General features: G+C 44.1%; 1 protein-coding gene across 2 annotated transcripts in view; it reads right to left on the bottom strand.

The window, feature by feature from the left end:
- The window catches only part of LOC138303899 (piezo-type mechanosensitive ion channel component 2-like), a 733,706-nt gene that overhangs the window by 471,580 nt on the left and 246,376 nt on the right, over positions 1-15,750 (bottom strand). For both annotated transcript variants that reach the window (XM_069243434.1, XM_069243435.1), the window contains 2 exons: positions 8,138-8,179; positions 4,047-4,079 (listed from right to left, as the gene is read on the bottom strand). In XM_069243434.1, the coding sequence (XP_069099535.1) occupies positions 4,047-4,079; positions 8,138-8,179 (75 nt within the window). The remainder of the gene's footprint in view (positions 1-4,046; positions 4,080-8,137; positions 8,180-15,750) is intronic.

The raw sequence follows: 15,750 nt of genomic DNA, 5'->3' as shown, positions 1-15,750 counted from the left end.
AAAAGGATTTGTACGTTTAGGAGGAATTACTACAGCAGCGCTCTTTTATGTACTCTTACATGCCTTTTTGCATCAACCCCTAAATGTCTAACTCCCTGTTAAGCAAAAATGGCACAGGTCTTTCTTTTACTACTAACTATACATGAATATTTCCTGACAGTTAGACCTGTCAGCCTTAGGGTGGTTTTCCCCCAAAACCTTTTGCCCTTTTTCTTCCATTTTTGCTAGATTTCGTTTTTTGTTGGGGTAAGGACTCTGTGCACTTTACTACTATTAACCAGTGCTAGAGTGCTTAGTGCTTGTGCTCACTCCTCTAAACATGGTAAAATTGGCTACACCTAAATGGCATATTTAATTTACTCATAGGTCCCTTGTAGAGTGGTATACCATATATACCCAGGGCCTGTTAATTAAATGCTGCTAGTGGGCCTTCAGCACATATTGTGCCACCTACTTAAGTACCCCTTAAAAAATGTTACGGGGTTCCAAGCTCAATAAAAGATTTCTTTAGGGCAATCCACTCCTCTTTGAATTTTCTGGTCCTATTTTTATATCTGGTGTCTTCTTTGAAGAAGGAGAAGTTTTCAGAGGTTTCTCTTTGAAGACCTTGAATTTCCTTACTCCCCTGCTTTGTCTCTAGGCTGTTTGCAGGAACAATGCAGTGGTCAAAACCCCTTTGTGTTAAGGTAGAGCACAGCCTATTCATTTGCAAGAGGGGCTGTGCCCAGCTCCCTCCACCCTACCAGCAGATGACCAATTTAGGCACACCTAATCTGGCTTTTGTGTGACTGGGAGAAATTCCCAATGTCTAATTGCCACCCACACCAATTCATGTGATCCTGGTCTATATGTTTCTGCCACCACGGCCCAGACAGGGTCTTGTGGATTTCCTTAGGACCTTACTGTGTCTGAGCCCTATATTTTGATAAATCTGCAGACACTATTCTATTCTTAGTGTTCAATAATAATTCATTGTGAAGTGTAAGTAACAAAGTGAACCTAATATGCCATGCAAGTCACTGACCTACACAATACCATATCTTTGTGCATTGGGCCAAAACACCCAAACTATTAATAAAATGGGGATAGTGTGAGAAACAGCTGTTGATTCAACAGGGGGTGACCCCGTCCAAGCAACAGCCACAAACTCTGGCAGGTTGAACCACAAGAAGTCACTAAATTAAAGTGTGCTTAACTCTCTGGTAACGTGGCACAAAAGCAGACAGTCCTAAGTTAAAGGCAATGTGTAAAGTATTTATGCAGCACTTAAACAGTAATAAAGCGGAAATACCACACAAGAAAAAGGTTACCTTTAATAGATTAATTGACAGCAAAATGACAAAAATCAAAGCAATAGTACCGGAAATATGCAATTTCAAGGTTTTAAGGTAAGTAGAGCACCAAAGTTCAGGCTGACAATGATGGAGTGCCGGCTAGATACAGGAACCAACTAAGTCACACTGAAAAAGTGACCTTCTAAAAGTCTGGACCAAAGAGTCCAGTTCATGGTAGAGATGGCTGAGAGGAGCAGAGAGAGCATCGCGGATGGCTAGTGCTGTAGCACCAAGAGCAGGCTGGGAGACGCAGTTGGTTGTCGCTATGGCACTGAGCTCCTGTTGGTATCTCGGATGGTCATTGTTGGGGCTTTGAGTTGTTGGGAATATCACACCACATCTCAGGCTGTTGATTCTATAGCACGAACTGCAGATCTCGCACCAGTCGTCGCTGGCGAGCACTTATAGTGCGAAGAGTCGGGTTAAACGGTGTTTCATATTGGCAAGTGGTGCAGGCAGCCGGATTTTGGTCCCAACCACGAAGAGCCCAAAACATCAGGATTTGTCCTTTTCTTCAAGGAGATGTTCAACTGATGCCACACCAAAGGGCCCAGGGCCTGGGAGACACCACTTAGTGATCAGAAACTCACTCCAGCAGAGACCAACAAGGATCCTGCAGGTCCAGTTGCAAGTGGCAGTAGGTCCAGTGTAGCAGGTCAGCTGGGCAGTTGCAGAGAGGCCTCTGCAGCTTATTGTTCCCCTGAAGCTCAGAACATGAAGCCAACTAACTGGCACTTGCAGCCACTCAGGTAGACAAGGATGAAGGGAGCAGGTCCAGTCTTCCTTCTCAGACAGCAGGGAAAACCTCAGGCACCAGGGAAGTCCTCTGGGAGCAGAGCCACCCTTCTTTTGTAGTGTCCACAGGCCCAGGAGTGTTCTGAAGAGTGGATCTGAAGGCCCTATTTTTATTCCTGGTGCCAGATTTGAAGTGAAAAAAAACTTCTGGAACCCCCCCCCACCCAGAAGTATCCTGAATTTCCTGCCTCCCAGCCCGGCTACCAGGATCACTGGGGCACAATAGACTAGTGGGAAGTTATTTGTGTGTTTGTTGAGGCACTGTCTTTGAAGTGAAAATGTGACACGTGACAGCTCCACCCCTCCCATCAAGCCAGGATAGCCCATCTTGTCAACGCCCAGTTCCTCTATTGTGTGGCTGTCTGGGAGTAATACGCAAAAGCCAACTGTCAACTACACCCAGTCATGTGACCTAGAACCAGGCTGTAGGACTAAATGGTTAGGAAGAGAAAATACCAACCTTCTAAAAGCGGCATTTTCAGAGTTGTGACTTCAAATATGATTTTACTATTAAAGAGGTTTTTAAATTACAATTCCTTAGACACCAAACATGAAATTTCTACGTGCTCCCAAAATAAATGTTATCAATTTTTAAATGTAAAAAGGTAACCCAATGTTATGCTATACGAGAGGTATGCCTCACAGTAGTGAAAAATTAAGTTGGGCATTTTACACCATCAGGACAGGTAGAACTTAAATGTTAAGGTCTAACTTTTTAAACAGACTGCACTCTGTCCTGTGGGCTGTTTAGGGCCTACCTTAGGGGAGACATATGTATTAAAAAGGGAGTTTGAGGCCTGGCAAGTTGTTTATATTGCCAGATTGAACTGGCAGTTTAAAACTCTATACAGGCTCCAATGACAGGCCTGAGACATTTGTTAAGGGGCTACTTAAGTGTGTGGCACAATAAGTGATGCAGGTCCATTAGTAGAATTTAATTTACCAGTCCTGGGTACATGAAATACTAGGGACCTACATGTAAATTAAACGTGTCAATTGGGTTTAAGACAGTTTTACCATCTTTAAAGGAGAGAGCACACACATTTTAGCAATGGTTAGCAGTGGAAACGTACTGCCTAAAGCCAACAAAAACGAATTCAGCAAAATAGGAGGGATGAAGGTAGAATGTTTAGAGGCGACCCTCCAGAGACAGCTAGGTCCAACAATATCCGATTTGATTTCCCAGCTAGTCTAAACCCTTAGGAGGGCAAGCCTGCTGCTCTGATCCCTGCTTGTAGTGGACTTTTCTTGGACAAATGATGAGCTGGCAAACAATAACATTACCAATAAGCAGCCAACAGCCCCACTACCTTTTTAGGAAATATACAGGTCTATGCCTTGTATACATTTCGGGTGCATCCTGATAAGCAAAGAGTGACAAGCATTTTGCAACCTGACAAACTACTTTTGAATTGAAGGACCAAACATATAATTTTTGTACCAGTGCGTTTAGTAAGCCTATACCCATGTATTTTGCAACCTAAAACATTTTCGGTGCAACATGTTTCTGTCTGGGAAACTTCAGTTTCCTATCTCTCATACATTTTAAAATTAATGCCAAAACTTAGGCAGGTCGTGGACACAATATCAACCTGCCCAAATATCACAACCACAAACTTAACTACCATTACCTTGAAAAGGTAAGTATAGATTTACTATTCTTAACATTGCATCTACTTACCTTGACGCTACAGCGGTACTAGAGATCTAAGATTCGTTACTGCTGCAGGTCAATATTTCAACCATAATATAATGACGGCTCACACTATAAGACTGTCAGCTTTGTGTCATGCACGCGTTGCTAATTTTGAAAAATGTCATTCTTCTCAACTTCAGACATAATGGAACTTTTCTTTGAAACTAACAAAATACCAGGCTGACTTTGCATACGTCCTGCATTCTGGACATGAGTCTTACCTCCCTTGCAGTTTAACAAGGTTTTTCTTGATTCTGAAAAGGAAACACATGATTAGTGTTACAGTTCAAGGGCAGGAACACTTGAAATAGAGAAAACTGATTTACTAAGCTAATGTTTCCATCTCAAGCATATCTATTCTTGGTCATGGAAAAGAATCTGAATGCCTACCGGTTCTCTTTGCCTAGACAGGAATTCGAAAGAAAAATAAAATGTTTTACTGCTGTATGGCTCAGATGTCCCTAGTCCTACATGTCACAGTACAATGGTGCCTTGGCCAGTGCTTCCTTTGTTCGATAGTCATGGTTGTCTGATGATGGACCGACAGCACATTTACAATCACAATATGCTATGAATTTTATGTCCTGGAGAGCCCAGAGATTTGGTCCTATATGTTCAGCCAGTGAATGCATAGGTAACCCGATCCCACTCCCACCAAGGTACATATTAAGGAGGTTAAAGCCAGCCATTAAGAAATAACTGGGGCAGAAAGATAGAAATGTTAATCTCTTCTGCTAGCTGTTTTTGTTACAGTCTCCAAAAGTGATGTTTGTTTATTTAGGAAGTAGAATGAATAGTGTAGTCAATGTAGGCATCAAGCACATAAAAGAGAAGGAGATTTTCAGAATTCAAAAGACTTCTTGAGTAGATATTCTATAGACCAAGAACTAACAGAGGCTCGAGACGGACAAAAATGTTGGAAACATTATCTTGAGCCTACAAAATCTCCACTGGATGATTCTGGAAGCCAACCTGCAATTTAAGATTGATGGGCTAGCCATTCAAGTAGGCCTTAGTTTGCTGATGAACCAAACAGGAACATCCAGTCAGGTTTTCAGCATACCCATAACAAATATGTTGAAGCAAATCCACATGTCATGAATGGCAGTAGAGACTATTATTATAATAATTGCTAGACACTCTAAAAACCCAAATTAATTTTACTATTCACTGTTTCAGTGAGTCCAGTCGTATTGTCAAGCCATTTATCTAACACTTTTTATGTGCATGTTCAGAATTGTAAAAAATGATTTTTTAAAATATCAAATGTACATATAAAGTGGCAAAAGCAAAAATGAAACATCATCCACAAAAAGGCAACTATCCAACATAACAAATTAATACATCTGGTATTCCTATTAATTTTGTAGTTTTCTTTAAGTTGGATAAGGCTTATACAGAAATTTGTGATGTGCTGTACATATGAATAGTTTGACAGAACCAAAATGATAAAGAATTTCTATTACATCTTAGAACATCTTCCTCAAAGATATGTGATTTTAGTAAAGATTGTTATTAACAGCAAATACTGGCAGTTAAAACAAAATTCAAGTACGAATTTGCATGCGGATGGAGTGGCAGGCATGTTTGTGCAATCAGTACTTAGGATGAAGCCCTGGATCATCCATACAATTAGAGGGGAATTGAAAAAAGGAGGTCAAAGACAAGGTAATCTCTATTGGAGTCCAATTACTGAGAAAACAATTTCTATGTTTGCACCATTGCCCAATTTTATGAGTTTAGACTAACCACTTTTACAGAAAAATATGAATCTTTGACAAGTGGAAGTTCGCTGTTGCTTGGGAACCTTTCTTTTGGATCAACTAAGAGAAGGCCTCCTGTTTCAAACAGATATTCCCAACAAAAGGCTGGAATGGAACTGCAACATATTCTTTCTCTGCTGACGGCCATACAATGGACTTATAATTGAAAAATGGTTCATTGTTTCTCTCTGGTTGGGTCACAGAGACAGGCCTGGGTTTCTTTAACAAGTTCCTACTTGCTGTTTATGTTTGCTTTCACTGCTAGGGTAGTGATGATGCCCTGAATGAAACATCTTTGTTCATCAAGATTTAGTAAGTTTGCCAGGTATGATTAAGGACTGTCCTAGGTACAAACAAAATAGGTCCAGGAGTGCCCTTTACGTCTGATAGTTTGATTTAAGGACATAATAGTTGTACTATTGGGGTCAACCATCAAGCCATTCAAAGTCTGGACTTTCTAATTTTGTTTAATTTTTATGTTACATATTTATGAGAAAGGGTGATTTCAACCCCATCTTCACATAAGATTATAGGTTATCTGGATTCTTCATTGCCACCTCATTATTGCTGTAGCTGATTAAGGCTGAGTTAGGTAACTTGACTTTATTCCAGGCAACAGAAATTGCATTTCATCTTACTCTTGATTCATTTTTAGAGGTAAGAGTAACTGATCCCCCAAACAATTGTCACTTTGGAAGATTTCTATTTTATAAAGGTCCAATTTCCTTGGAACCTTTACATCTCCCAATGATAGACTGCATTAGGAACAAAGATCTTGATGCAGTTCATCTGATTTCACAACTCTGTTATTATGATCACCCTCTATGTACAAATCCACTCAGCACTCTGGAAATACCCCAAAATTTTCCAAGAAATAATAATCAACTGGGCATCATTCACTTAAACATTAAAATGGGTGGATTTTAAGCCTCTAGGTGATTCAATGCAGGGAACATGTTAGCGTTGATACAGAACAAAGTCATTGATTTTTCCTTTTACTTTGTTTCTGTAAAAGGTGTTGCACAGGATAGATGTGCTATGCGTTGCCCTTGACTATACATATTCTTCTGATAATCTTACAGATAAAATTCATTTTATAGTAAAATTCATTTGGGTTTAGAGTGACCAGCAATTATTAAAATAGCCTCTACTGAAATTCATATGTGAATTTGCTTACACTTATTTGTTATGTATTCAATGAAAACCTGACTTGATTTTCCTATTTGGTTTCTCTGAAAACTAAGGCCTACTTGAATAGCCAGCTCATCAATCTTAAATTGCAGACTTGCTTCCAGAAGTATCTAGTGGAGATTTTATAGGATCAAGATGATGTCACCAAACATTCTTGTCCATCTTCAGACTCTTTTAGTTCTTGATCAGGGGAATAACTACTCAGGAAGTCTTTAGAATTGAAAATAACTCCTCCTTCTATTTCATGGGCTTGATGTCTGCATTGACTAGACTTTTCATTCTACTTCCTTGCTAAGTAATCAAAAATCACACTTGGTGACTGTTCCAAAAACAGCTACCAGAAAAGATAAGCATTTCTTGGGTTCTATCACTGTTATTTCTCAATGGTTGGTTTTGACCCCTCTAACATGTGCCTTGGAGGGGGTGGGATGGGTTACTACTACACATTAAATGGCTGAACAATTAAGACTAAAATTCTGGGAACTCCAGGACATGAAATAATAGCGTATTGTGATTATAAATGTTCTGTTGGTCCCCCATCAGACAACCAAGACTGCTGAATAAAGGAAGTGCCCAGCCAAGGCATCACTGTACAGTGACAGGTAGGAATAGGGACATTGGAGCAATACAACAGTAATACATTTTTCTTTCTCATTCCTATTTGGGCAAGGGAGACATGCAGTCATTCACATTCTCTCCTACCCAGACAAATATAAGCAGAGTTCAACCTGCATAGTTCTGTCTGAAAGTCTTTAAACAAGTCTAGAACAATGTCCTTAAAACAGCAGTGGCTGCAATAGTAGCTGATGGTCATTGCAGCACGAAACATCCAGCAGAATTATTGTGATTGTGACTGATCGCCCCACTGTCACGCTTCATTCAGTACTGCCTTTATCACACATTCTCTGCTACATCCTGATCAGAAGCCAGCCTGAGTAGGATGAAGCAGCATCTGTGATTCTACACAGGAGGACACTTGTTCTGCAAGTTTCAGCATTTTGAAAAGGAAAGGCAGCTGGGACACTGGTCTATAGTTCTCCATGCAGTCATGATCTACCAAAGATATCTATAAACTACTATTAATCAGGGGAAGGCTATTAGGGGGAATTGTAATTAGACTAGTTCCAAGTTAGTCATGCAAGACAAATGGAATCCCAGGTGACTATTTTAAAGAAGAAACACTACTGGAGAAGTTCTAGGAGCACAAGTGCGAAACAAACTTCATACTTATACAATGCAACAAAACACATTGATTGCCATTCATTTATCTGCTTGTGAGAATCTGAGTTGATGTATAAAACATAATTTCTCCATTTGTGGTTTCCCAGCAAAATTTAAACAAACAGAAATATACTTACTCATCAGCTATGATGAAAACTCGTTTTTCAATCTTCTTTTTGCTAGGAAAGAAACATACTGTTACTTAGCCAGCACCATAAGTCCATTTTTTTAATAATGGAAAGTCACAGGTTGTATATCAATTAAGATATTGAAAATTCTATTGATCATCTATAAGATCTTTTTCAAATCATCCTGAAAATTTTAACTAGTGCCAATGTAGTGCAATGATCCTAAAATAATAGTCCACATTTAAAGGTATACAAAATTGCGAAGACATTGAAATTGCCAAAAAACTGAAAAAAGATAGATTTCAGAATTACTATGCAACTATGAATCATCTTGTTAAAAGTCCATGAATGAATGCTATATAATCAGAGTAAAATGATCATTCTTAACCAAAATGTCAGTGTTTTCATTTAATTTTTGACTTTCTAAGCATATTTTTTGGATTTGTGTGATACCCAGTGGAACATTACTGCTCTTAACTAATACTCTCACCGAAATACAGAATAGAGGCTGAAACATCGGTATCATAGCTGGAATATCCTAGAGTCCCAGCTCAGGGGGATAAGACCAAACTGCTCTGTTTTCAGAACAGGTCAGATGAAAGGGAGTGTCTGAGTTAGTCAAGTGTGACTTTTGAACGTTTATAGTGAACTCCAGGAGGTCTGCGCCATAGTCTGAAGGTGGGAGACAACAGCCTGGGGCGAGCCTTCCTTCAAAGCCAGTCGTTGAGGTAGGGGAAGACTGAAACCCTTAACTTGCACAGATAAGCTGCTACCACCGGCATCACCTTGGTTAACACTCGAGGGGCATTGGTAAGGCTGAAGGGGAGCATGGTGAACTGAAAGTGCTCGTGGCCCACAGTGAACAGCAAGAAACAGGCAGGACGTGATGTGAAAATAAGAGTCCTGCAAGTCCAACGCTATCATCCAGTCTCCTGGGCCCAGAGCAGATAAGACATGAGCCAGAGTGAGCAATTTGAACTTCTGCTTTCTGAGGAAGAGATTGAGGGACCGAAGGGCGAGTATAGGGCGCCAACCATTTGTCCTTCTGGAACAGGGACCATCTCTATGGCCCCCTTGGCCAAGAGAGCTGTAACCACCTTGCTGAGATGTGCCAGGTGATCCTCATTCATGGATGGAAGGGTAGTCTTGAAGGGGAGGGAGTAGCCCCTTCGGACTATTTGTAAAACCACCTGTCTGATGTGATGGACTGCTAGCGGAGCAGGTGTTGGTGAATCCTGCCTCTGACTGGTCCCTCGGTGGGAATCGTCAAGATAAAAAGACGCAGCTGTAGGAGAGGGGGCGGGGAGTGGATGGTCCAGACTGCTGGCTCCCTGATCACCAAGACAAGTGCCATCAAAGAGCATGTCCAAAAGGGTAGATTGGACATCCCCCAAAAAGCCAGACATCCTCAACCATGCGTGGCACCTCAAGGCCACTGTTGATGCAACCGCTCTGCCTAGTGAGTCGGTCGTGTCCAGCTCACATCTGATTGTGAACTTCACTGTGTCTCTCCCATCAGCAACAGCTGGGGAGAGAATGGCCTGGGCCTCCTCCGGAACCTGTGGCAGCACTTATGCAACCGTGTCCCATAGAGTATGGGTATAACAGCCCAAAAGGCATGCGGTTTTCATGGACTGCATTGCAAGGCGGAGGAAGAGAATATTTTCTTCCCAAGCTGGTCCAGCCTCTTGGATTCCTTATCCAGGGGTGTGGAAGGTAATGCGCTCTGGGACGTATAGGCTTGGATAACTAAGCTCTCAGGGGTGAGGTGTTGCATCAGGAATGCTGGGTCATTTGGAGCAGGTCTATGGCAGCGGGCGATTGTCCTGTTCACAGGAGCCCTTGTGATGGGCTTGGAGCAAGCACCCAGCAGGAGATCTGTAATGGTTTTACTGAAGGGCATAAGGGGTTCAGAGGATGAAGCCCCAGGCTAACGCACCTCTGTCAGGAGGTTAGTACTGACTGCCACCGAAGGCAGCTCAAGGTCGAGGACCACAGCAATTCTTCATGCCACCACTGAATAAGATGCTCCCTCCCCTGTAGCCACAGTTGGGGGAGAAAGCATGCCAGTGTCAGGGGAAGTATCTAGACCACTGGCCTCACCCAGGTCCATCCGCCAGTCCGTAGGGTCTTGAAGCTGGATTCTAAAGGGTCCAGCGACCCCTCCCATCCATCATCGTGCCCCAACCCATAAGAATAAGGGTCAGGATCCAACATAGAGAGCAAGACCCCGGCAGAATTCGGTGTCAGTGTCAAGCGAACCCAATCTGGCTTGTGTCAGAGTTGGCAATATGAATGGGGTTGACGCCACCCAAGGCCACGTGCGGCGTTGGGAGCGTCGACGTCAGAACCAGTATCGGGGAAGGTCGAGGTGGTTCGACGATGCGGGATCCGGAAACGGATCCATGGGAGCCCCAAGGAGCCGAAGCTGCTGGCGCAAAACTGAAAGGGGCCCCTGCCGACCCTGCAAGGCTTCAAGGCGCTCTGGCGGTGTTTGACTGCCCAAAGATGAGGCGCAAGGCCTCATAAAATTTCCTCAGTTGGGCAGGGGTCGCTCCCGGAAACTCTGGGAGGCGCAAAGCCAACCCAGATGCAGGCTCTGAGGACAGAGGCCTTGAGCAACGATGTTCCCTTTCCCTCATCTCGTCAGCTGACAAATGAAGTGAAGTTGAAGAATGCTTGTTCTTCTTCGACTTCTTCTTGTGCCTCTTACCTGACCATCCTGAGGACTTGGAGTGGGACGATGAAGAATGGCTGCCATGTAAAGAAAACAACTGATGTCAGGGCACCAGGGTGGCGCCTATATAGGACCTGCACCATCATGTCTGGCATGCACAATAACGGAGTCAACCAACACCACCTGACAGCATGCAGAGGTACTGCTCGAGAAAAATCTCCAGATTCAGACTGATGCCTGAGGAAAACTCTATGGTAAGAAAACTGCAACTAGAAGTCTCTATCCGATGCATTCTGTCTATCAATAACTATGGTCTGCCCCACTGCCTTAATTAACATGTTTTCCACCTAAGACCATACATGTTGTTATTTGGGGCAGTCAAAGAAAACGTGTTTCTACGTTCTAACCTGATTTGTGCAACAGAAGCAGTACAGATCTGAGGAAGACAACCACTGATGATTTAATGCCAGACATAGTATAACTGAAAACATGTATATCATAGAGACTGTCTGTGACTATATTTTTGAGCTGAGTATTGTGATTTCACTTGTCAACTTGATCTCAACCCCTTCCATCTTCTCTGAATCTCTTCAAATGGATTCCCTCCCATATAAGTGATGAAATACCATATCTATCTGAGAGTGTTTTTATTTTACAAAGAATAATCATTACAGAATATATTTTCCCTGGGTCAAATGACTTTTCTATGGAAATATAACAACAAATTTTTATAAGTATTGGAAAAAAGCCTCAATGAGGTATTCCATTTTTGACCAGAATATCTCCTAATGATTCCACAGAGCCTCCCCTAACTAGAAGTCATAAATTCTAAAAGGCTTCGTCTTGCCACCCTTGGCCACTTGTGGTAATTTAATCAGAAATAAAATAATTTCCTCTTAACAGCATGAGTTTGTGAAACAGAGCTATGTTCAAGTTAACAAAAAATGTAAGATATGTAAATAAAATTCTAAATCTAACTTTCTTAAAAAAAAAAAATGGAGTGGATTTGAATAAGAAAACTATCCTCTTATTTGTTAAAGTAATTTCTGAATTTAACAATTATCTACCTCATGCTCATATTGTGGGTTAATGAATGTCCAAATGTATCCTAAAGAAGCAGCAGTATAATATAGTTTGAGCACCAGCAGTGCCCAATGTCTCTTTAGAAAAGTATGACAACATGTTTTGTCTCATTCAACGTATTTTGCCTTCCCAGATAAATTTACAAGCAACATTGTTTTTGTGAAAGTAAGCAGGGAACTGCCTGAAATTGAAACAAAAGTTGTTGAATATTCATTTAAGGTTAAGCCTACCAATGAAGGTGAGTAGAAGCTTTACTCTGGACTTAAACTTTTGACGGATTTTAGAAACTGAAGGAATATCATTAAAAACTTTACTAATGTCAGGTATGGTGTAGATCCCCATATATCTATTGTATTAAATCATGCTATTGAATTCCAGTGAAAATCATCAGGCGTAGTAGCCAAGATCTGCATTTTTAAGTGGAATTAATTTTATAAATAGATACTTTTTTAAAAAGTGTTAATTAAATTGAATGAATGACCAATGTTAAGCCATCTGTAGCAAAATACAAGGCAAAATCACCTCCATATGACTTAGGGGGTCATTCTGACCTCGGGGGTAAAAGGCGCTTACCGCCGGTCAGAAGACCGCCATAACACCGCCGCGGTCGCGGTAAACCGCCACGGTCATTCTGACCCGCAACTGGCAAACTGCCAAAAACCCGACAACAACAAAAGTCCGCCACACCAAAGGTCAGCGGGAAACTGGCGATGACCAAACCTCCACCGTCACGCCAACAGAAATACGCCCATACCATTCTGACCCACAAATCCCCGCAGCGGTCTTTCAACCGCGGTATTCCATTGGCGGTACACACCGCCGCGCTCAAAATACACACACCTTTACAAAACACTACCACATTGGACAAATCAAAATACACACACCTGAGACACATACACACACCACTCCCACATACCCAATTAAATATAAAACACACACCCACATCACCCACAAACCCTTATGACCACAATTGCGACTGAAGGACAGAGAGAGAGAGCACAGCATAGAGTAGACCATCACACAGAGGCAAATCACAACATCACCCACACAATTTCCACGCACAAAACACCATACACCACCACACTCTACAACACATACACCACCCCTCACCTCATCCACACCACCCCATGGCACCCCAAAGACACCCCAGGTTCACTGACGCAGAACTCAGGGTCATGGTGGAGGAAATAGTTCGTGTAGAGCCCCAGCTCTTCGGGGCACAGGTGCAGCACACCACCATTGCCAGGAAGATGGAGCTATGGCAAAGAATAGTGGACAGGGTCAACGCTGTGGGACAGCATCCATGCAATCGGGACGACATCAGGAAGCGGTGGAACGACCTACGGGGGAAGGTGCGTTCCATGGTATCAAGGCACAACATCGCGGTGCAGAAGACTGGCGGCGGACCCCCACCTACTCCCCCAGAATTCACAGCATGGGAGGAGGAAGTCTTGCACATCCTGCATCCTGAGGGCCTCGCAGGAGTAGGCGGAGGAATGGACTCTGGTAAGTCAAATCTCCACTACTTCATTCCCCCCACCCCACCTGCATGCCAAATCATACCCCCACCCTCACCCCCACCCCCATCACACCAACTCCTTGCAAATGGCTCACCATCACATTCCACCCATCCCAAAACCTAGCCCTGCATGCGTCCCCAAAGCATGGACATCCATCCCCAAAGCATGCCCACTGCACACACCCATCACCCCCACAAGCCACCGTCACAAAATCCCCCACAAGGGAATGCCAGCACTGGGGTACACAGCCACCCACCCATTACACGAAATGCCACACACAGAAGCAATAACCATACTCTTATACCCCTGCAGGACCCGAACGCCACCACACCGCCACGGAGGGTCCAGAGATGTCCATCCCACCCCCCGAAGAGGCCCCCAGTGATGACAGAAGCTCTGTCTCCCTGGACCCAGATGACCAGCCCGGCCCATTGTGGACCTCGGGACAGTCGGTTTCCCACAGACAGCCACAGGCTACACCAGACCCAACCCCCTCTGGGAACACCAGCACAGCTCCCACCCAGCAGGCCCATGCCTCTGTCTCCAGGACACGTCAATCAGCGGTGTGTCCACCACTACAGGGCACCCAGGTTGACCCACCACCCCAACAACAACAGGGACCTGGGGGCAGTGGTAGTGGGCACACCATCCAGGGGACAGAGGCCCAGGGAAACAGGGGAACTGGGAGGGCTGCTGTGCGACAGGGGGGGACAGGCCCAGGGAACCGACTCTCCAAGAGGCCCTCTCCTCCATCATGGGAGCCTACCACCACTCCCAGGAGACGATGGCTACGGTACTGGCCAGGTTCCAGGAGATCCAGGTACTGCAGGAGGAACAGTACATGGGGTTCAGAGAGGAACTGAGGAACATTAGTTCCGCAATGGTGACCATCGTCGTGGCCCTTAACCAGATAGTCACCACATTGCGGGACCATGTGGCACCACAAAGGGCCCCTGTCACTAGCCTGGACCAGGAACAGCCTACCACCTCCGTCGGCGCTAGTGGACAGGAGGCCCCCACACAACGACAGGCCACCAGAACCCCACCTCCTGCAGAAGAAGAACCACCCCGCAAGCGGAACCTGAGATCTCACAAGAAGACAGAGTAGGATGCCAAGACCCCCGCCAGCAAACGATACCCCCTGATGTCATCCCACTGTCCCACATTGTCACCCTGTCCAACCTTGAACTGCCCCTGCTCCATCCTTCCACAGGCATATGGACAATGCACCTGTGAGACTGAGAACTGGACTCTGCCATGGACATTACTCCACCATCACCCATCACCGTTTTACAATCATGTTCCTAAATGTAGCACTTCAATTAAATCACTTATTGCACTTAAAAAATCTGGAGTCTGCTTGTATTTTGAACAAATGTATTAGACATAACGGTGCAGAAATGTTCAGTTACATTGTGATGACAACATACCACTGTCACACAGCTGTAGTCCATGGGCAAACAAAGCAGAGATCACGCAGTGGGGCCCACAGCTCTGAAAACGGAAGGGAAAGTCACAACTCAGTTAACAGGAACTGGGGGGGAACTCAGACAGTAGAGAGGCAGGAGACTTTAAGTAAATGTAAAATGGCGTAGTTGATTCGTACCTGTGTGCTACTGAAAATACTGTTGTATCACTGTGTCCCTGTTGTCTGTGTCGTCCCCGTCGTCTTTCTCCTCTTCACTCTCCACAGGCTCCACAGCTGCTACAACACCACCATCTGGACCATCCTCCTGCAGGAAAGACACCTGGCGTCGCAAAGCCAGGTTGTGAAGCATACAGCAGGCCACGATGATATGACACACCTTCTTTGGTGAGTACATTAGGGATCCACCTGTCATATGCAGGCACCTAAACCTGGCCTTCAGGAGGCCGAAGGTTCTTTCTATAATCCTCCTAGTTCGCCCATGGGCCTCATTGTACCGTTCCTCTGCCCTTGTCCTGGGATTCCTCACTGGGGTAAGTAGCCACGACAGGTTGGGGTAACCAGAGTCACCTATTAGACACACACGGTGTCTCTGTAGCTGTTCCATCACATAAGGGATGCTGCTATTTCGCATGATGTACGCGTCATGCACTGACCCAGGGAACTTGGCATTTACATGGGAGATGTACTGGTCAGCCAAACAGACCACCTGGACATTCATCGAATGATAACTTTTTCTGTTCCTGTACACCTGCTCACTTCCACTGGGGGGAACCAAAGCCACATGGGTCCCATCAATGGCACCAATGATGTTGGGGATATGTCCAAGGGCATAGAAATCACCCTTCACTGTAGCCAAATCGCCCACCTCAAGGAAAACAATGTAGCTCCGCATGTATTTCATCAGGGCAGACAA

Source organism: Pleurodeles waltl, chromosome 7 (assembly GCF_031143425.1).
Source record: "Pleurodeles waltl isolate 20211129_DDA chromosome 7, aPleWal1.hap1.20221129, whole genome shotgun sequence".
NCBI classification, from domain to species: Eukaryota; Metazoa; Chordata; class Amphibia; order Caudata; family Salamandridae; genus Pleurodeles; species Pleurodeles waltl.
The sequence above is the reverse complement of the archived record's forward strand: the minus strand, read 5'-3'. Positions and strand labels throughout refer to the sequence as shown.